This window comes from Pseudopodoces humilis, chromosome 7 (assembly GCF_049639895.1).
Source record: "Pseudopodoces humilis isolate 2021_Gansu_Grassland_sample_001 chromosome 7, ASM4963989v1, whole genome shotgun sequence".
NCBI classification, from domain to species: Eukaryota; Metazoa; Chordata; class Aves; order Passeriformes; family Paridae; genus Pseudopodoces; species Pseudopodoces humilis.
In genome coordinates, this window is record NC_142206.1 from 33,768,225 (window position 1) to 33,787,381 (window position 19,157).

At 36.9% G+C, this 19,157-nt stretch overlaps 1 protein-coding gene across 1 annotated transcript in view; it reads left to right on the plus strand.

Moving 5' to 3' along the window:
• Positions 1 to 1,741: 1,741 nt before the first annotated feature.
• The window catches only part of AQR (aquarius intron-binding spliceosomal factor), a 50,019-nt gene continuing 32,603 nt past the window's right edge, over positions 1,742 to 19,157 (plus strand). Inside the window, exons 1-15 of the mRNA XM_005520419.3 lie at positions 1,742 to 1,895; positions 2,770 to 2,826; positions 3,649 to 3,689; positions 4,676 to 4,711; positions 5,739 to 5,859; positions 7,170 to 7,310; positions 8,900 to 8,968; positions 9,429 to 9,529; positions 10,162 to 10,238; positions 11,462 to 11,526; positions 13,436 to 13,552; positions 14,980 to 15,093; positions 15,854 to 15,957; positions 16,453 to 16,555; positions 17,574 to 17,694. Of these exons, the coding sequence (XP_005520476.1) occupies positions 1,800 to 1,895; positions 2,770 to 2,826; positions 3,649 to 3,689; positions 4,676 to 4,711; positions 5,739 to 5,859; positions 7,170 to 7,310; positions 8,900 to 8,968; positions 9,429 to 9,529; positions 10,162 to 10,238; positions 11,462 to 11,526; positions 13,436 to 13,552; positions 14,980 to 15,093; positions 15,854 to 15,957; positions 16,453 to 16,555; positions 17,574 to 17,694 (1,363 nt within the window). The 5' untranslated portion in view covers positions 1,742 to 1,799. The remainder of the gene's footprint in view (positions 1,896 to 2,769; positions 2,827 to 3,648; positions 3,690 to 4,675; positions 4,712 to 5,738; positions 5,860 to 7,169; positions 7,311 to 8,899; positions 8,969 to 9,428; positions 9,530 to 10,161; positions 10,239 to 11,461; positions 11,527 to 13,435; positions 13,553 to 14,979; positions 15,094 to 15,853; positions 15,958 to 16,452; positions 16,556 to 17,573; positions 17,695 to 19,157) is intronic.

Genomic DNA, 19,157 nt, shown 5'->3' on the forward strand with positions numbered 1-19,157 from the left:
GTATTTTTCCAAAGCGCTAATTTATACTTTTGTTACTCATCTGTAGCCCTACTGTCCCAGCACTCTCAAAATAAACAATACCCTGTATAGAGAAAAATTCAATATATTATTTATAGGGAGGGAATCTTTGCCACTTTGACATTTTCACTGAGGAATGTAATTATACTGCCTAACATTAGGCATCTAATATTAGTTTCTCATATTAGAACCTCCTTCAGAGAATGAGAGAACTTAGTTCTGGTTTGCCCTTTGGAATGACCTCTGTTGCAATATTGACTGTATTGAGATTGAAGACAACTGATCTACTCACTGGGACACCCAAATGCCAAAAGTTAGGTAAATGTGGATTCCTTCTTGAGGTTTCAAAGCTTTGATAGCATAAGGAAATCTGTGGGTTTTGACACAGGCCTGATAATCCATCATAACCAGAAGATTTAGGTTAGCCTTGCAAGGCTGTTCTAGAAAATTCACAATTTTTTTTTACAAAATTTACAAAGTCCAAAATGCATTTGCCTCTCCTAATTGTCCCATCTTAACACAAATCAAACTTTTGGCTTCCATCTGAAAGCCAGTTCAGAAACTTTCGTATTTTCACCCTGTAAGTAATGAACTTACATTCCTTTGTCCTTTTTAATCACTGTTTTGTAGTTTAAATTTCAGTCCATGTTATTTACAAAATTTGATACTGGTACTTTTGTAACTTTTAAATTTTACTGGTTTTCATCTTCATGGATCTCCTAAAGTAAAGGCATGCAGTAGGCATATTTATTTGAATGCAGCCATTGTCTGATCCTATTCAAGGTACTGTCATTACTTTTCCCATTCCCATTGTACATTCTAATTCAACTTCAAAAAGAATATTTAGTTTAACCTCTGCTTGAAGAAATGAAATGGAGATCACCTTGATATGAAAACAAAGGAGGTCATATTCAAACAGACTTCAATAGGACCTGCCTGGAAGTTTAAAGTACTCAAGTGGCAGGTGATGGATAATGAGCCTAGAAACAAAGCACAGTAACTTCCCTGGGGAGCCTGTTAATTTCCTCCTTAATTAATCTGTTTACCAAATAGAATAAGTTAATTGCAAACCGTTCTAAAGCATTTCCAAACTGTTGACTTCCTTTAGCATACCATTTCCCCCTTGTACCTTTGCCTCTCTTCCACACATTTCAAGAGATTCACAGTGTATTCTGAGTTAGAAGGGACCCCATAAGGACCATCCTGTGCAGCTCTTACGTAAATGGCACTAATTAAATGGGCCTGTGGATCGGACAGAGCGCTCACCCACGCTCGGGTGTCGGTGGCAATTGTTTGACATTAAAAAGAGTGTGTTTTTTTTCCACATTAGACAGACAGAAAACTGCGCTCTAAGTGACACATAAAACAAAAGGAGACTAAGCGGATTCATTGTGCGCTGGAAGGCTGAATGCGCTGACAGTCCCCTTCACCTTTTCCCTCAGCCTTTCAACAGCGACTCCGGAACTCCGGCCGGCGGCAGGGAGGGAGCAGCAGTGCAGGGAGGGAACAGCAGTGCAGGGAGGGAGCAGCAGTGCAGGGAGGGAGCAGCAGTGCAGGGAGGGAGCAGCAGTGCAGGGAGGGAACAGCAGTGCAGGGAGGGAGCTGCAGCGGCACGGCGGGAGCAGCAGATGGCGCGGCCGCCGTCCGCCCTCCCCTCAGCCGCTCCAGCCCTCACGGCCCCGGAAGCGTTCCCGCCTCTGCTGCTCCCGGCCCGGAGATCCCTCCCTCGGCCTGGGCTGGGCTGACAGTGCCGGGGGATACGGCCTGTGCCGGGCGGCTCCATGGCGGCGGCCACGGCCACGGCGGCGTCCTCGGCCCCGCCGAAGAAGATCGTGGCGCCCACGGTGTCGCAGATCAACGCGGAGTACGTGACACAGGTAGGGCCGCAGCCGGGTCTCGAAGGGACGTTCTGGCGGCGGCGGCGCCTCGGTGTTTATATAGCCTTTGTAGGCCGTGGGTGATGGGGAAAGGGTCTTTTTTGGTCGTAATTGACGAGAGATGTACGGCTCTGTCACGTACGAGAGGGTGTTTCCCCCCGCGTTTCCAGAGCGGCGGGATTTACAAAGAAGCGCTACCAAACGCATCAGTGCAATACACTATAGCGCTCGGCTATAAGGCATGTTCTAACGTGTGAAAAACTGCCCAGAGTTCCTTGTTGGTGAAAGTTTTAAGTGATTTTCTATAAGTAGTTCTTTAGTTTGTTTGGTTTTGGTGGTTTTTCCTTTTTTTTTTTTTTTGTTTTTTCTTTCTTTTTTTTACTGGAAATCTCGAATAAAGTTGCACAGGAAGCGCTTGGCATCATCGCTCAGGAATATCGGTGAAGTGATGGCTGCAGCAAAGAACTTTAAATGCTAGACTTTCATATATAGCCTCTAGTTACTTGTCAGGTTCCTCAAATAAGCATAATCACTTGCCATTTGGGATTTGCAGTTCCTGAAAGATCATGGTTAATTTTTGATGGATTTGTTAGACATAACTTAAGAATAGAAAATGTTTGTGAGATAGCAGTCTATGCATCTGAAATTTCTCCAAAGAATTGCATTTCTGTTGAAAGAGGTTTAGGCATAAAAGCCCTAAATGGTTGATAAGCGTTGCTGTTAGAAAACAATTTTGTTACTCATAGTTAACATAATATGAAATTAAGCAAGATACTAGTGAAATGAAGTTTGGGGATGGGCTATGTTGTAGAGATGTTGTATCATTGACATGAAAACGTATGTATTTAACCTTTTTTTTTTTTTCCTTATGCAGTTAGCAAATAAATACTGGGCTCCACACGTGAAGAAAACATTGTCTTTTGATGTAAAGGTAATTACTTCTACTGGAATTTTGTTGGGGGTGTAGAAGAATGTGGATCAACCATTCTGTCATGTGCCAATATTTAGTGTTGCTTATTTTATATGAGACTATAGGAGACTGCTTGGAAGGTCAGCTGTTGCTTGAGACACTGTAATTTGTTATGTATTTGTACTTTATAAATGTAAGCACTGTTAGGAAGGTGTGCTGTAGCATACCTTTTATTTTGTATTTTGTTATTTTGTATACTTTTCAGTTTATTTTGGTCAAGGATTCATGCAGGCAAAACACTTTTGAACATCTACTTTGAGGTTAAAAGATGCTTATGGGGATTTTACTTTTAGAAATCAAATAGGAATTAATAATATTCTTTCTAAATAGAATGGTATTCTTTCTAAAAGCTTCTTTGATGAGCGTCCATCAGACAACTTTATTGCCATTCTGGTGGATATGTGCATTTTGAATTTTCAAAATTTGGCATGGTGTGTTTGGTTTTGTGTACTGCAGGGTAAGTTTCTTTTCCTTGTGGATGTTTGCCTAAATCTCCCTGTTTAGACTCAGTTTATTTTGTAGTATTTGTGATAGAATTTGTCTGTGATTGTTAGAACTGTATATTGTTAGGATAAACAGCTGAACTGCATCTCCACATTATGTGATGTCAAAGTGTGCCTGTTTCAACTTAAAGTGCAGATTCTTTTCATTCTTGTCAGAAAAAATATTGAAAGTATTTTAATAGCAGTAAACAAAGAGTAACTAATTCAGAATAAAATGTATTAATGCATTTTGAACCACATTAGTGGGTATATAAAATTCTTTTAAAATTTTTTTCCATAGGTCATTGAAGATGTATATACAAAAGAAATTGTCAGGTCAAAGTAAGTATGCCAGTTACTTTCTCTTATTTACCACCATTCCAACGTTATCCATGCTGGAATTGTTTCTAATGTTTGATATGTTAAAACTCATCTATATATTGAAAGTAGATGAAAACTACTCAAGTACATTTAAGTAATTTAATCATTATGGTATTTCAAAGTCTGAATGTGGTAACAAGAGAGTTCCTAAGCCCATAAACCTTAAATGTGATGGTTGGAATTAATATTTTTCAGACCCTTTACCTGGTAGTCTGTTGGCTTTCATGTTAGTTTTGTTGTATAAAAGGCTGATCTCTTCTTTTGTCACTAAGGGATGTAAAGGAAGAAAAAACCAAAAAACTGTTGCACAGTGCACTGCCTCTAGCTTCCTTCTCTGTTCTGGCTGCTGTTACCAGACTCATGAAGCAAAAGTCTAGTTTCAGTGAACTGTACTGTTAGATGGGGGAGACGAAGCCAAGATACACTGCATCCTGCAGCTCTCTGTGCAGACTGTAGCTAGAGCTTTTTGGGAAGATAGAGCTCTGCAGAGAATTCTCTGTATTATTCCTGTATGAAAGCAATCTAAGAATTTGTCATATGAAGTCAAAGCAATCTTCCATTTCCAGTCACTAAGAAAAAAATATCATTATGAGCAGATTAAGTATATAATTGTAGTTTTCCAGAAGACACTCTCAGCTGCTAGCAGTTCATATCATCAAGGCTATTGGAAGTGGTGACTTCATATTTAAAATACCTACATGAATTTCTTTAAAATGTGAATTTAATTGCTTAATGAATCTCTATGAACTTTAGCTTCTGCAGTGTAACAGCAGTTGCTTCTGCATCCAGTTGGTTGCTATTGCATGGAAATGTCAGGACAGCAATAATTACTGAGTGTTTATAAGTTACCTTATACAATGAAATAAGGGAAAATGTAGCCATTTTCTACGCAGCTGTGTGTGGGAGGCTTTCTTTCCTGTGTTAATTGATTAATTTTTCCTTTTCAGGTTTGCGATTAGAAAGATAATGCTTCTTGAATTCAGGTAAGCTAATGGGAGGGAAATTTGGAAAACCTGTAAAGGTGAGAAGCAAGTGCAGGGCAGTAAGACAGTTTGAAGGTAGTGTACTCATTCATACTAAGTAAGGCCTTGAATTGTGTGCTGAGGAAAATTAAGTGTGGAGAGCTTAATTTAAAGAGCAAATAATTCCATAAATGTAAGTAACATGTCAGAGTGTCTTGTTTTATGATTCTCAATTTCTAGTGGAAGTGGAGCACCGAGAAAGAGAGTATTAATGAAATAAGTGAAAAGCTTAGTTCTGTTATTTAGAATGTGTCGTTAAGCCTTAAATCAGAACTCACTGAAATCAGAGAAGGTTTTGATTATGTCTCTTACCATGAGGTTAAAAATGAATTGTGCTGCAGCAGCATCATTAACATTTTCTCATCTTGAAAAAGAATGGAAATCTATTTAAACAGTAGTTTACAACCGCTTTAGACTTTCCTGGAAGAACTTCTAGAGTATGTCTGAAAAGATGTAAAATAATAGTTGTAATATGTACTTAAAACCACAGTATTTTATGTTGTGTTTGGCTCTTTTATCTCAAATCTTAAGAAAAAATACAAGATGTTTTTTGTTTGAGGTACATTCTTTGTTTCAAAAAAGCTCAAGTCCATAAGTTAGTACCAGTAACTACAAAAGGACAAACTTCCCTTGGATTTTTGCATCTTAATTATAAAAAGTGCAGAAGAGAAAATGTAAATTATGGTTAAGGGTTTGACACTGACGAACAGCAGACAATGGACTTCTGGAATTTGTATGTCAGCAGTAGCACGGAGTTAGAGGTTCCTGTCCTTTCTGTGAACATTGTTCATGTCATCAGTTACTGAGTCTAGCAAGTTTTGCTTCAGTGACCTAGATGAGAGGTAACTTGAAGAACTACTCACAAACTATGAAGATGGCTTTCAGGGGTAGGAGATAAAAAACACCTTGTGGGTAACTGCTTTTTTTAAATGAGTGACAGATTATGTGGGTGGCTGCAACTAATGAAATACTCTTTATCTCTTCACAGTCAGTACCTTGAAAATTACCTATGGATGAATTATTCTCCAGAGGTGTCCAGTAAGGCATATTTAATGTCAATCTGCTGTATGGTGAATGAGAAGTTCAGAGAGAATGTCCCTGCGTGGGAGGTAACTTATTTCAATTGCAGCTAGAATTGACTTTGATCTGCAAGTTGCAGCTTTTACAGTGTGCTCACTTACAGTGACAGAAGGTAGAAGAGCTTGTAGTGTTAAAAGGAAATGGTGCCTCAGCTGGAATATCTAATATGGTGTTTTAAACTTTGTGTCCTTTTTTGGAGAAAGGAGAGGACAGGTGAAAAATCACTTGATCCCTTCTGGTGTGAAAGCCCTTGGTTCTGCTGTGAGATGCTGAATATTATCACCAGCATTTGTTTTTTTTGGCACTTGACAGAGGTTGGGTATTTGAAGAGAAGTTTTTGCTCTGATATTGAAAGAAGAAGAAGGATTTATGTATCTGTATATATAAGAAAGAACCACTGGAAGTCTTATGTGTTATCCAGTAACGTCTTGCTTAAAACTTGTGAATTTTGGTTTCTACCTTTTTTTGCTTTATACTCAAAGTCTTACTCTTCTTTTGTGTACATTATTTGGTTGGGTTTTTTTTTTTTTTGTTTTTGTTTTGGGTTTTGGGGTTGGTTTTTTTGGTAATAATAGGTTTAGAAATTATTTAATGTTTTTATAAACAATCCAGGTTTTACGGGCTGTCTCAACAATGGAAGTCTAGTTTTACATTCTATGCAGTCATTATTTCAGAAGCACACTAACTTCAATGTGTGCCATTAATTGAGTGCTGGCAAAGCACAAAGGTTTAGTAACTTGCTCATATGTTGTCCGTGTGCTTTTCTTCTGGCATATGTGCTAGAAGTAAAATGACAGGTGCTTGCTATGTTCCAAGCAGCTTACTTAAATTTATTTGATACAAGACTGCCCTTGTAAAGGAACTGTTTTATCTTGATGATTATTCAGTTTATCTTTTTTCTGCTCAGGTAGCTGAATGGAAGTTCCAGGCCTATAATTATTTTGTGGTGGTTTTTATTTGCTCACTTTTTGCATGTCACTTAGAGCTGCCATAGCTTTGGCCAAAACCTACCGTTTACCTTCCACCTGGGAGATTTTAGAGTATTTCTGTGCAGTCACCAGGTGAACATTCCCATAAGACTTCAGCTGTGCTTCTTGTTTAGTTTGTCCTGTGCATCACCTGTTATGCAGAAGGTATATGGAGAGGATCCCTTGTCAGGAGGATATCATTAGTCTGCTTTACTTGTGCTGCCTGGTCAGAATAAATGAAAATGAGAAAAAATAATCCCTTCTCTTATAGATTTAAATGAATTTAGAGAACTTCAGCTATGTTATGTGAATGAAGATTGAAATTATTTGTATTGACCTGACTCAAAATTGCCTTCCTCTTCTATTCTTAGATATTCAAAAAAAGGCCAGAACACTTTCCTTTCTTTTTCAAACGCATACTGGAAGCATCGCTGGTCGAAGATGAGAGTGAGTACTCTCTGCATGAACAGACAGTCCTGCTGCTTTTCCTTGATCACTGCTTCAATAGTTTGGTATGTTAAAAGTAGCTGTAAATATTTCCAGTGTGTTTATGCTGCTCTGTGTTAACAGCAGTTTAGTTTGAGCAATTTCTTCCTATAAGGCAGATGAAGCAAAATTCTGATGTAAGGAAGACATGGTACCGGAGGGCTTTTACCCTCTGTTTTGACTCTTACTTTATCTCTCTCATCACATTTGCTTTTCTCTGACACAAGGTCATAGATAAGACTTGAAACTGGAGGATTGGCAGTTAGACAATTAAAAGACAGGATTTAATACAAATTTTTTCTTTTAAAAATAGTACTTTAAAATTTATGTATTTATATTTGAAAATATTTACATTTAAGCTTTATTTTTAAAACAGACTAGTTACTACTGTGCCCTTTTTAGTTTGCCTAGGAAATAGCACAAAATTATTTCCGTTAACTATTGAGAAAAGCAGTGAGGCTCTTTTCACTTTTGAAACCAGGTTTAGATGTGATTTTTATCTTCAGTTCTTGTGAGTTAGTTTTAAGAGAGCATCAGAGCAATTTGTGTTCTCAATTTATAGTTAAAACAGGGTTAAAGATCCTAAGTAGTAAGCAGGAAGAGCAATTTACAATTACCTGTTACATGAAGCAGTGCTCTCCAACCTCTCTTGCTACTGGACTTTTTCCTTATTTGCATTGCACATGGGGTGTATTATTCAAAATCAAGGTCTGCACAAACAACAGAATTCTCTCAGACAAAACAACATAGAAAGTGTATTATTTGATTTTGGGATTAGCAATGATTTTGGGAGCCAGTAGCCAACTTGAACTTTGTGTGTATTGTTCATTGAGATGATATTTTTCTGTAGTGGCCATGGGACAATGCATCTTCATTTTAAATAGTTTGATTGTGACTACAGAATCCTTCTTGTAGGGCACATTTCTGATACAAAATGATAGGGAAGCTGGTGAAAATATGCCTGTAAAAGCACACTGTTTCTTGAAGGTGCCCTTTTTTGTGAAAGGCAGGAATAGTCACAGTAGTGTTTTAAGTGAAGAGCACTGTAGTTTGAAGTTTCAGAGTGCTGAGAATGGAGCGTTTGTACGTGAAGACATACTTAAGATGTTAATTGAAATTTTTCAGTTGCTCAGGAAAGAAGGAAAATTTTGTGGATCCAGGCATAGTTGATCACAGGCATAGTTGGAGAGAGTACATTTGAACTGACATGGAGAAAATGATTTGTTTCAGACAATGGAAAGAGTGTAGAAGAAGTGAGAGAAACTTGATAAATTAAGGGCTTCAGGAGACAGTAGCTTAAAAACAAGTAGAGAAATCACAGTAAGTGAGTTCAAGAGTAAGAAATGACTGAGGAAGGACTATCAGTTCTCAGCAGCCTTTGTGCTAAGAATGCTTGCATGGATGGGGCCCCTGGTGAAGTATTAAGAACTGACAGACTCCATGAAAAGAACCTAAAATACAGAGGTGCCACTGGGTAGGGTTAGGTCTAATCTAATAGAACAATATAAATATCTTTTGTCAGATGTTAATGTTGATATATTTTGTAAGACAGAAAATCATATCAGAAAACATAAGAATGTTTTTAAAGTTTTTATCATCTGTAACTTTCTAACAGGAAGTGGATTTGATCAGAGGTCAGGTGCAGCAGCTCATTTCCTTGCCGATGTGGATGGCTCTACAACCTGTAAGCATAACACTGTTAACTGGCAGAGCAGTTTCCTAGGCGTAAAGTAAATTCTCATGGAATTCTGTGAAGGAACTCTAATATTTACAGTGTTGCTATGGAATTTCAGTTTTGTGTGCTTTGCTAAATTCTTTCCTGTTTGTTGCAAATTTCCATATAATAATGTTTATATGTAATTTTTCAGAAAATGAAGGTTTTTTGTTTATAATTTGTATATAATGTTTTGTTTACAATTTGTAGACAAGGCCATGAGATCACAGGGAGGCAGTGGAGTTGACATCTAGTTGTGGCTGGACTCTCTAGCATTATTATGTTTTTGTTTTACAGTGATACTGAGAATAGCCAGAAACAGCTCTTTATTTAAGTTTGTTATATATATTTTTAATAATAAGACTGGAATGTATTTTTATCTCATGAAAACAAGATTCCTTGGTGACTGAATATGATTTTAACATTTCAGAATCGACTGGAACAAGAGTTGAAGAAGACACCAAAACTAAAAAAATTCTGGAATCTAATTAAGAAAAATGATGCAAAAATGGATGAAGAGTCAAGAATGCAGTATGTACAGAAGTATTTTTTCCTTAATGCATTCATTGTGTTTCAGCTAAAATAAATCTTTTCAATTAAATAGGTGTTTTCTGAAAACCTGTGGCAAATGAGGATTGATCATATGTGGCCTCCTGGAAGCTGTTCTGTTTTTCAGTAGTCTATATGCAAAATACTATTTTAGAACTTTGTATTTTATTTGGTCAGTGAATTTGTGATATCAAATCTTAAAACTAAAGGATGAAAGCTTAAAAGAATATTCATGTAGCTACTCACTTTTTTTTATGACCTTTAGCAAATGTTTAGGCATATAGCTTATGCAAGTATTTCAATAAATCTGTGTCCGTCTCACCAAAATTAAGTGTTCCAGTGCCTTTGTGTTGTCATGTGGTAAAATGTAGGAGAAGACTTTTGTCTCTTTGACACAGTAAAAAGCATGGGTTGTTGCCTAAAAATTTAGGCTGCTAATCTGTCTGCCTGAATGCAGAGAGAAAAGTTATCATCTAAACAGCTTTGTGTTTCAAAGCAACCTACGACCATTATATGAATTTTGAAACAGCTAACTTTGTATTAGTGAAAGTTGCAATATACTTCTAGTCTGCATTTAAACAGTATTAATTCTTTCGTCACATGTCCCATTTTAGAGCATATCGAGAGAGAAGATTTCTTTCACAGCTCATTCAGAAATTCATTTCTGTTCTGAAGTCAATACCTGTCTCAGGTAACTGTGATTCTTACGTTACTTTGGTAATCTGTGTGAAAATCTTTTTGTGTTGCTGAAGGAACTAGTCCTTAGGATATCAGCCTGAGGTTGGGGACCTTGTTCAGGCTTGTAGTGAAATCTGTGCCTGCCTCCATGGATTTCAGATCAAAATTAATATTCAAATCTGTATATACTTTAAAAATGAAACGGTGAAAAGCTACTTTAAACCTTCTTCTGTTCAGTATATACTTAGTAAAAACAATATTTCTGGGAACTGTTACTCTTCATTGTGTGCTTAGAGCCTTATGGCATTAAAGCATTTCATACATACTTAGGTACCTTGTTAAATGGGTGGTATAAATGGATACCTTAAGGCTCTGTCTGTTCATACTGTTGATTTACAATAAGAACAAAAACCTAAGTGAAGTGAAATTCTGTAATATTTGACTGCTCTTTGAGTCATTGTGACAAGCAAAATTATCTCCTTGCCTGATTTAGAAAGGAAAAGTGTTTGTAGAGGAAGGCGTTAGCCTTTTAACAGAAAAGGATTATTATGCTCTAAGCACAGCACAATTTGGGTGAAATCAGTTCTCAGAGTTTTGCTTTTGTAAAAAAAACCAACTTAACTTAAACTCTTAGCAAACTTCAGCGCTTACCTGAGCTGTAAGGGTGAATTTTGTAATGTGGCTTCCTTAGAAAGGATACTTATCCCCTCTGTTTTCCTAATTATGCTAGACCTGTTTTAGGAGGATTTACTTTAACAGTTCTTTGGAACCTGTAAGAAAGTTATTAAAGGAGACTTGGTGTGTTCTTCAAAAGGCCCTTTTGTAGTCACCACTGAGTACCTTTGATTACTGTCAAGGCCTTTTGCACATATCTTTTTTGTAGCTTTTAAGAATGTATTTTTGAGTACCTGGCATTAATAGTTTTTAACAAACATAATGGGCGAGTAATATCTCATGGAAGTGAGCATTTTTGCATGTTACATCCAAGGTTTTTCAAAGCTGATAAAATAACTTCTGAAATTCTGGTTCTCTTACTCTTTCATTGCTAACCAGAAGAATTTTTAATATAAGAAAGGATTGTTTTAAAAAGAGAATAATGTTTTAAATAGCTTTTAACAAGAATAAAATTAATACTTTTATAGTTGTAGCATTTATTTAGTTTTTAAGGAATTGTTCAAGTGTAAATATATTCTAATGTGGATCAATTTAAACTTTTTATTTTTTTTTTTTATCTAGGTCCTATTTCTATGGACAAAGTTCATTATTGTGAGAGGTTTATTGAACTCATGCTAGACCTTGAGGTAGGTTTTTAAATTGATTCAGCCAATTTCCAGGTGTACTTTTCTAGGGTTTAAGTGCCTAAATTAATTCTTACAGCCTTTTTCCAAATAGGAGGTGATTATGTCACAGCTGTGCCAATGATAGTTTTATAGTGATTTTCTGTCTGTAAATAAGAGGTTATACCATTGCATCCATATTGGGAACTGACCAGCAGTGTTGATAAGCCTGTTGAATTCTTAGACAAAGCTAGGATCCTAAAGTGCTCAGTGAAGAGGATTTAATTGGAGTAGTGGTAATAATACTGGCAATTTCTGAAAATGTGTGATGCTTTAATCTGGTAGGAATAATTCAGAATTATTATTCCCAGTGTATAACAAGTCACTTAAAGTCACTTTTGTGTTGTTGGGTTAAATCCCAGGAAACAGCAGTAGTTTGAAATGCAGCCTGTTTCTGTTTGACTAGAGTTCATTATTCAGAAGTAGTAGCTCTGGTGATCTGCCATTCGTTACAGTAATAAGGCAAGGAGCAAGGTTTTGTGAAATTTTTCAGCAGATACTGAGGAGACAATTTTAAGCACTGCAGTACCAGTATTAAAAGTAAAAGGCTCTCATTTACAATTTCTTCCATGAGTAATTATTTATTTAGAGTAACTTCAGATTCAGGAGGCATTGTGAAGTAACAGAGTTTTCTGAAACAGTATCATGGGGAACTTTAAAATGTCTTTGTGGTGAATTTCTGCAGGCTGACTGTTAAATCACTGAAGTAGTCTGTGCTTGTAGTTGCAATAGATTAATTTAAATTAGAGCTTGCTGTCTTATGTATGTAATACTCTCTGGTAAGAGAAAATATGTTGGAAGGTAAAGTCAGTCTGACTTAAAATGCTTAGAAGCAATGCATTTAATACTGGTTCTCTCTAGATATTGCAGAAAGATTAGAATTCAGACAGGTTATAAAGCCTGTTTAAGTGACTGGAACAAGCAAATGAGAAATTAGCTGTAACTCCAAGTCTTTTTGCCTTTGTAGCATGTACTGTGTTAATGGGCTTTTTTTACTTGTTTTAAAGCCTATTTCAGAATATTACTGTTTCATATTGCAGTGCATACACTGCCATCAAAACTGGTGATATGGTAATTTGAAAGTAATGATTCAATGGAGAGTTCTTAGAGTTTTATGAGTTTGTTTTTGTAATTATTGTGCAGAGCAATCAACATTCTCTACTACAGATTCTTTTATTTTTTCATCTTCGTTCTAATCACCGTGCTGATGCTTTTTGGCTTTCTAGATTCAGTCTGTAGAGAACAGCTAATTTTTCTCTTGAATTGTTGTGATCTTTTACTGTATGCTGTTCAACAGTTGCTACATATAGCAGCTTAATCTATTTACATTGAGAAGAAAAGATCTTTATTTTGTTGTTATTGAAGATTTGAAAAGTACTTGAGTACTTTGCAATGGAGAGAAGATACCCTATCATATTTAGAAGAAACAGTTTGCAATTTTAAGGAAGACAAAAATTCATTAAGGAAGACTAAAATTCATTAAATTAGTGTTGAAAACAGACATTTGAAACAATGCTGAAGCAGTTTGATATATCATTTGTAGCACACAATCATTATGTAGACACTTACTAGTGGAATAATTGCTTTGTTTAATTTACTTTTTTACTGGCAGGATGTATTCTCACTAAAGGCAGATTCGTGCCATGCTCCCTGTTACATAAAGGACTGACTGTGTTCATAGCAGCCTACCTGCATAAATCCAGTGTCTTGGCATACATAAATGCTGCTTTAATACCTCTGTGAGGGTATTAGATATGCAAATAACTGCAGCAATCTATCTTAATATACCTTCTTGAAATGGAAAATTCTGAGAAGCCAGGATTTCTTACTTTTTAAACAGTTGCTTGTATTAACATGTTGTTATTTACCACAGGCTTTGCTTCCCACACGGCGCTGGTTTAATACAGTGCTGGATGACTCCCATCTTGTTGTTCACTGTTACCTGTCTAGTCTTGCTAAAAGAGAGAAGGAGGGTCATCTTTTCTGTCAGGTGAGATACAAAGCTCCTGAAAAGAGTTTTTTTGTTCCCTTTTTTTATGAATGCTGCAGTTGTTTTATTTTTTATTAAAGGTAGGCTTTTGTTTGGATGCAAAGTACATGTTTATTTAAATCTTTCACACGGAAGTTCTTTCGTACCTGTACTTATGTGTGTGACTGCTCTTACATTTCATGGAATCTCTGGATGGCTTGGGCTGGGACAGACCTTAAAGATCATCCACTTCCAACCCCCCTGCCATGGACAAACACCTTGCACTGGATCAGGTTACTCAGAGTCCCGTCCAACCTGGTCATGAACACCTCCAGGGATGGGCAACCAGAGCCTCTGTGGGAAACCAGTTCTAATGCCTCACCATCCTCACAATAAAAAGTTTTATCCCAATATCTAATCTCAATCTGCCCTCTTTCAGTTTAAGGCCATTCCCTCTTGTCGTATCACTACATGTCCTGTGAAAAGTCCTTCTCCATCCTTCTTGTAGCTCCCTTTAGGTTATGTAAAGAACTTAACTCTCAGCCTGTTGTTACAGAAGAGGTGCTTCAGCCCTATAGTAAACTCCTCTGGACGTTTTCCAACAAGTCCATGGGTATTTTTGTGTTGGAGACCCCAGAGTTGGACATAGTACTCCAGGTGGGGTCTCACAAGAGAAGAGTAATATTTCTGCTTCTGTTTTTGAGAAGTTCTTGAAAGCACAAGCTAGAAAACAGTACAGCTTTTGGCAGGCTTTACCACACACATAGCAGAAGTTGTCATCACTGCTTTCTCCTCTTGTTCATTTTTTCTCACTGTTCTGCAGTGCAGCTGTTTTTCACTCCTGTCTTTCAGTTTACTCACTCATAGCTACTACATTGTTTTTTTTATGGCAGGATCTGAAGATCTGTCTTCTTTCCTGCATCTCAGCTGCTTTTCCTGCTGCTTGCTGTCCCCCATCTCTGGCACTTACTCTTTTTCTCTGAGGGTCAGTATTGATGGAACATAAAGCCAGCAGCACATCTGAATAATTTTTTTCCTCCAAGTTAAATAATCCCATTGAAAGGTAGGATGAATTTCAGAGCTGCAGCAAAGATGGCAGAAGGGCACAAGGCCTTTCCCTTTTGGTAGCAGCAAGCTGTAAGCTGGGTTCAATGACAGCCTCTGGCTTGATCACCTTACTGTGATCAGCTTCAGTTTCAAGTCCTAGTATGTCAAGAAACCATATTGCTTGTGGACTGTACTGGAATTCTGATGGCTTGCAGATGAGATACCTAACAAAAACTATTTTGTGCATCAGCCAAGTGTAAAATTAAGATACCACTCCTTAGTCTAATTCTTCTAGAACTTTGAGGAGTTCTTGGTTGTGCATTTGTCCTCTGAAACTGGTTTTGTTTGTAGTAGGGTGTCTCTTAATGTTAATGCACTAATTTATATGGATGATGTCTCAGCTTTTAGATATGCTCAAATTCTACACTGGCTTTGAAATCAATGATCAGACTGGAAATGCTTTGACAGAGAATGAGATGACTACAATTCACTATGACAGAATTACTTCTCTACAGGTAAGCAGAAGATGAAGTGTTTATGAGAGACAGATGATTTGGTTTTGCTGTTCTAGTCTAATTTGCATTTGGAATAGGCATGAGGTTATTTCCCAAATCAAACCCTTTATTTTCCCTGTTGAGTCACAGGGATAGCTGTAGCTTGACTGCCTGTACCATATTAAAGACATGTAATGCTTCAGTATCGTGGACGTGACTACAGCTAAATAATATGCTCTAGCAAAGCATCAGCATTTTGGACTTTGTGTTACCAAAATGGATTGTTCCCGTTAAGCCTGTTGAGACGGGAAAGCAGAACGCTGTAGGACCCTGTGGTGATGCAGTAGGTGGCAGCATTTCCTCAAGATCAGGGTGTACATGTGCCTACAGTGGTCCCTTGAACAAATTCACTCACACTCTTCAGAATTGTTCCCATCAGTTTTAACAGAACAATTCAAGGGAGCGTGGTTAAGTTAAATTTGTTCCTTGCTTTTCTTAGTTGCCTGCAAAGCTACATATCTGCTCCCTTATGTTTTATTGTAATGACAGCAAATGCTGGTAGAAAGGTGTATAAGAAAGATACCGTGTCAGCAGTGGAAGAGTAACAAATAGATGGTGTTGAGAAAAATGGAGATTTAATCTGGCTTGTATTTCTGTCCTGGTAGAGTGATTCATGTTATGAATCAGAAGAAGCTATGCTTTTTTCTAAGTATTTAAACTGTTACTAAATAGTTTTATGAATATGCTTACATCTAGTTTTCATGCATGGATCTTTTTATAGAGAGCAGCGTTTGCACATTTCCCAGAGTTATATGACTTTGCGCTCTCAAATGTAGCTGCAGTAGATACTCGTGATGCTCTGGTGAAGTTGTTTGGACCTCTTAGGTAAGTTATCAAATTGAAATTGGAATTCTTACTTCTTAGTATGATTAAATCTAACAAATTTCCAGCCTTTTTTCCTTCTAACTTCTTATGTGCGTAACTGGTAGTTCGCCTCTAACTTTTGTTTATCTTTTTGAATTCTGTTCTACAGAAGAACCACTACAGAAATCATGAAAGCATGCCACTGCATTAACTGTACTATATTGTAAATGCTGTGGGTAAAGGAATAGCAGTATGTATTTTGACAAAGGCAGTGTGTGCTTTTTTTAGTTCCTTGTCAGGTCTTGAAACAATAAAAAATATCCACCCCTTGCTGTGTTTATTGTAGGTGAGAGGTTCAGCTTACACCTTATGCACAAACTTCACTTAAAAGCCTGGCCCGTAATTGTTTCTCTGTGGTCGGATCAGACAGTTGGAGTTTTCTTTAAGGAAAAAGCAGCTGTTTTCTCTCCGTTTTCAGTGTGACAGAGGCTTCTTTTTTTTCCGCTCGTTGTGCAGCTCCAACGTTCTCCACCAGGTGGCGTCGTACCTGTGTCTGCTGCCGCCGCTGGCCGAGGGGCAGGACACGAGCCACGAGAAGGAGTTTCTGCTGGAATTGCTGGTAAAAACATGCTTAATGTATTTTTTTTCCTATTAAAAACTCGAAGCATAGCTACGTCCAGCAACTACACTGTAGTAAAGTAGTCATTTAGGACGTTTTGTGAACCATCTGTGAACCACAGCTGTATTATAGCAGTAATTGGCATATTAAGATGGGGTTTAAAACTATATAAATTAAGTATTTGGAAATGCCTATTCATAAATATAGTTTCCATGAGAAACTAATGTGTGGGGTTTTAGGTCAATAAGGAGGGTCTTGGAAATGGTTTTGAGTTCTTTGGATAAAGTTTTTATCCCATCCAAAAAAAAAAAAAATATCTGATAAAGTGGATCTAGATATTCAGTACCTATTTGGGCTTCAAACTAAATTGAAATATTGTTTGATGCGCATCACGGTTGTTTGGATGTTCAAGGTCTACCAATATTACTGTAGCCTTCTAATGTGATAGCAGTATTGGAATAGCATAGCTGTTTTTTAAAGTCTCTTTCATAAGTTTGTTTTGTGATTTTTGATTTCTTAAAAAATTGTTCATGTTGTTAATGTAGTTTTCTAGGATCAGAGAGTAGTGATATGCTGCCTATGCATGCCAGGGAGAGATACTTGTTCAGATAACATATTATAATATTGGATAGACTTTTTTGTGTCCCAAAGAGGAAATAAAGACTAACTGTTACTGAAAGAGCATGTTAGGTAGTGACCATATTTTTAATGGAAAGTAAGGTAAGTTTTATTTGAAGTTGATTCTCTGCTGAGTCTTGACTGAGTATTTTTGTGGCATTTTTGGTCTGCTGAATAGCCAAATGATTGTTTGATTCTAATACTATACCAATAGTTGGACTAGGTGTTTGTTCGTCTTCTGATGTCACTGTGTGCATTTAGTTATATTAAAATATTTAATTTGGAAAATATTGATGGAAAAAATGCAAGTGACCACCTTATGAATTACTGTCTATGTTTCAAAAGTATCTTTATTGTTCGTTTTTGACTTAGAGAGGTTTGAAATGCGTTCTTTCTTTAGGTTTCCCGTCATGAGCGACGAATATCTCAAATTCAGCAACTCAACCAGATGCCTCTCTATCCCACAGAGAAGATTATTTGGGATGAAAATATTGTACCAACTGAATATTACTCTGGAGAAGGTATGATTAGTAGTTCAGTAAATGCTGCAATAGAAAAAGGAGTTCTGAGGTATGATGTTTATTCTGTTCAAGAAACTTACACACAGTACTTTGGCATCTTCCAGTATCTTAGAGTAATATTGGGGTGGGGGTTTAAGAGTCAGGAACTCTTTAGATAAATTGTTAGCAAATATATAGTGGATTTAAAGAAAAATCCAAAAATTTATTTTTACACAAGGGTGTTTATTTGCTTCTGGATAACAGATGTGCTGTACTACTGACTGAGGTGCAGGGAAGGTGAAAAAGGTTGGAAACAGCAACAGAAAAGCTGTTGTCTGTGCTTTGTGCTGAAGTGTGTTCAACAAAGCCTTTCTAAAAAGAGGGGAAAGGTGGTAATGGGAGTAAATTACCACTACTTACCTTACTTCTATTTCAAGGTAAAAGTACAGGAGCCTAATGTGCTCATGATCAAGGAAGCAAACTGCTGGTATTGCAGACAGGAATCGTGTAATTTTAAGATTTGCACTGAACAGCACATGTATTTTTGTTGAGCTACTTTTAAAAACTGTTGCTTTAATGTAGATCATGAGAAATTTCATTAGAAATGTGAAAAATTAAATTTGGAATGTAGCAATTTCCAATAACAATGTATGTCTTCAAAGACTAGTATAAAGTTTGTTTCAGGTTTTAGCAGCCAGTACTCCATTCTCTTCGCTATGTAGATTTGATTTAAAGGGCTTTTTTTGCACAGGTATGAGCTGTAAGTTCATCTGCTTAGCATAAATAAGTCTTTTTGGATAAATACCCTGTGAAACAAACATTAATGAGAAGAAAGATAGGACTCCCTTTAGATAAGGGAGGGTTATAGGCAACAAAGGACCTTTTTCTCAACAAGATATGATACAAGTGTCGCCTAGAGATCTGCCCCAAAAGAGGAAAAAAAGTATTTAGTATGATGCAGTTTCTTAAAAGCTGATTCAGATTCTTCTGCTGATGTGGTTTAATCTTAAAAAAACAAAAGACAATGAAAAAGAGACTGCCCTTCTTTCCACCCCCAAAAAATCCCAAACCAAAACAAAAAACCCCTGGACCAGGGAGATTGCTGTAATTTCTATGAAATTATTATATAAACCAAGTATTTTCTTTTAATTTTCTCTTTTGTTTCAGTGAACGGCACATAGTTCTAATGCTTTTAAACATTCAGGTTTTTAAATGCAGGCCAGGGCAGCTCTGCTGTCATTCATCCTATATTGGGAAGTTGACTTGTGTGTGCTATGTGGTTATGTTTGATTAGCCAATTATATTAATGGCAATATGGGTTACAGTGGGGAGGGGAGGGGAAGGGGGGCAGGAGGGGAAAGCAGCTTATCATTTTGACTTTTTAATAATGCATTAAAGAAATTTTGTTAATGATGAAATGTAATTTTGTCAAGTAACACTGATTCCTAGTGGAAACATTTCCTCCTGTGGTGAATGCTTTTGGA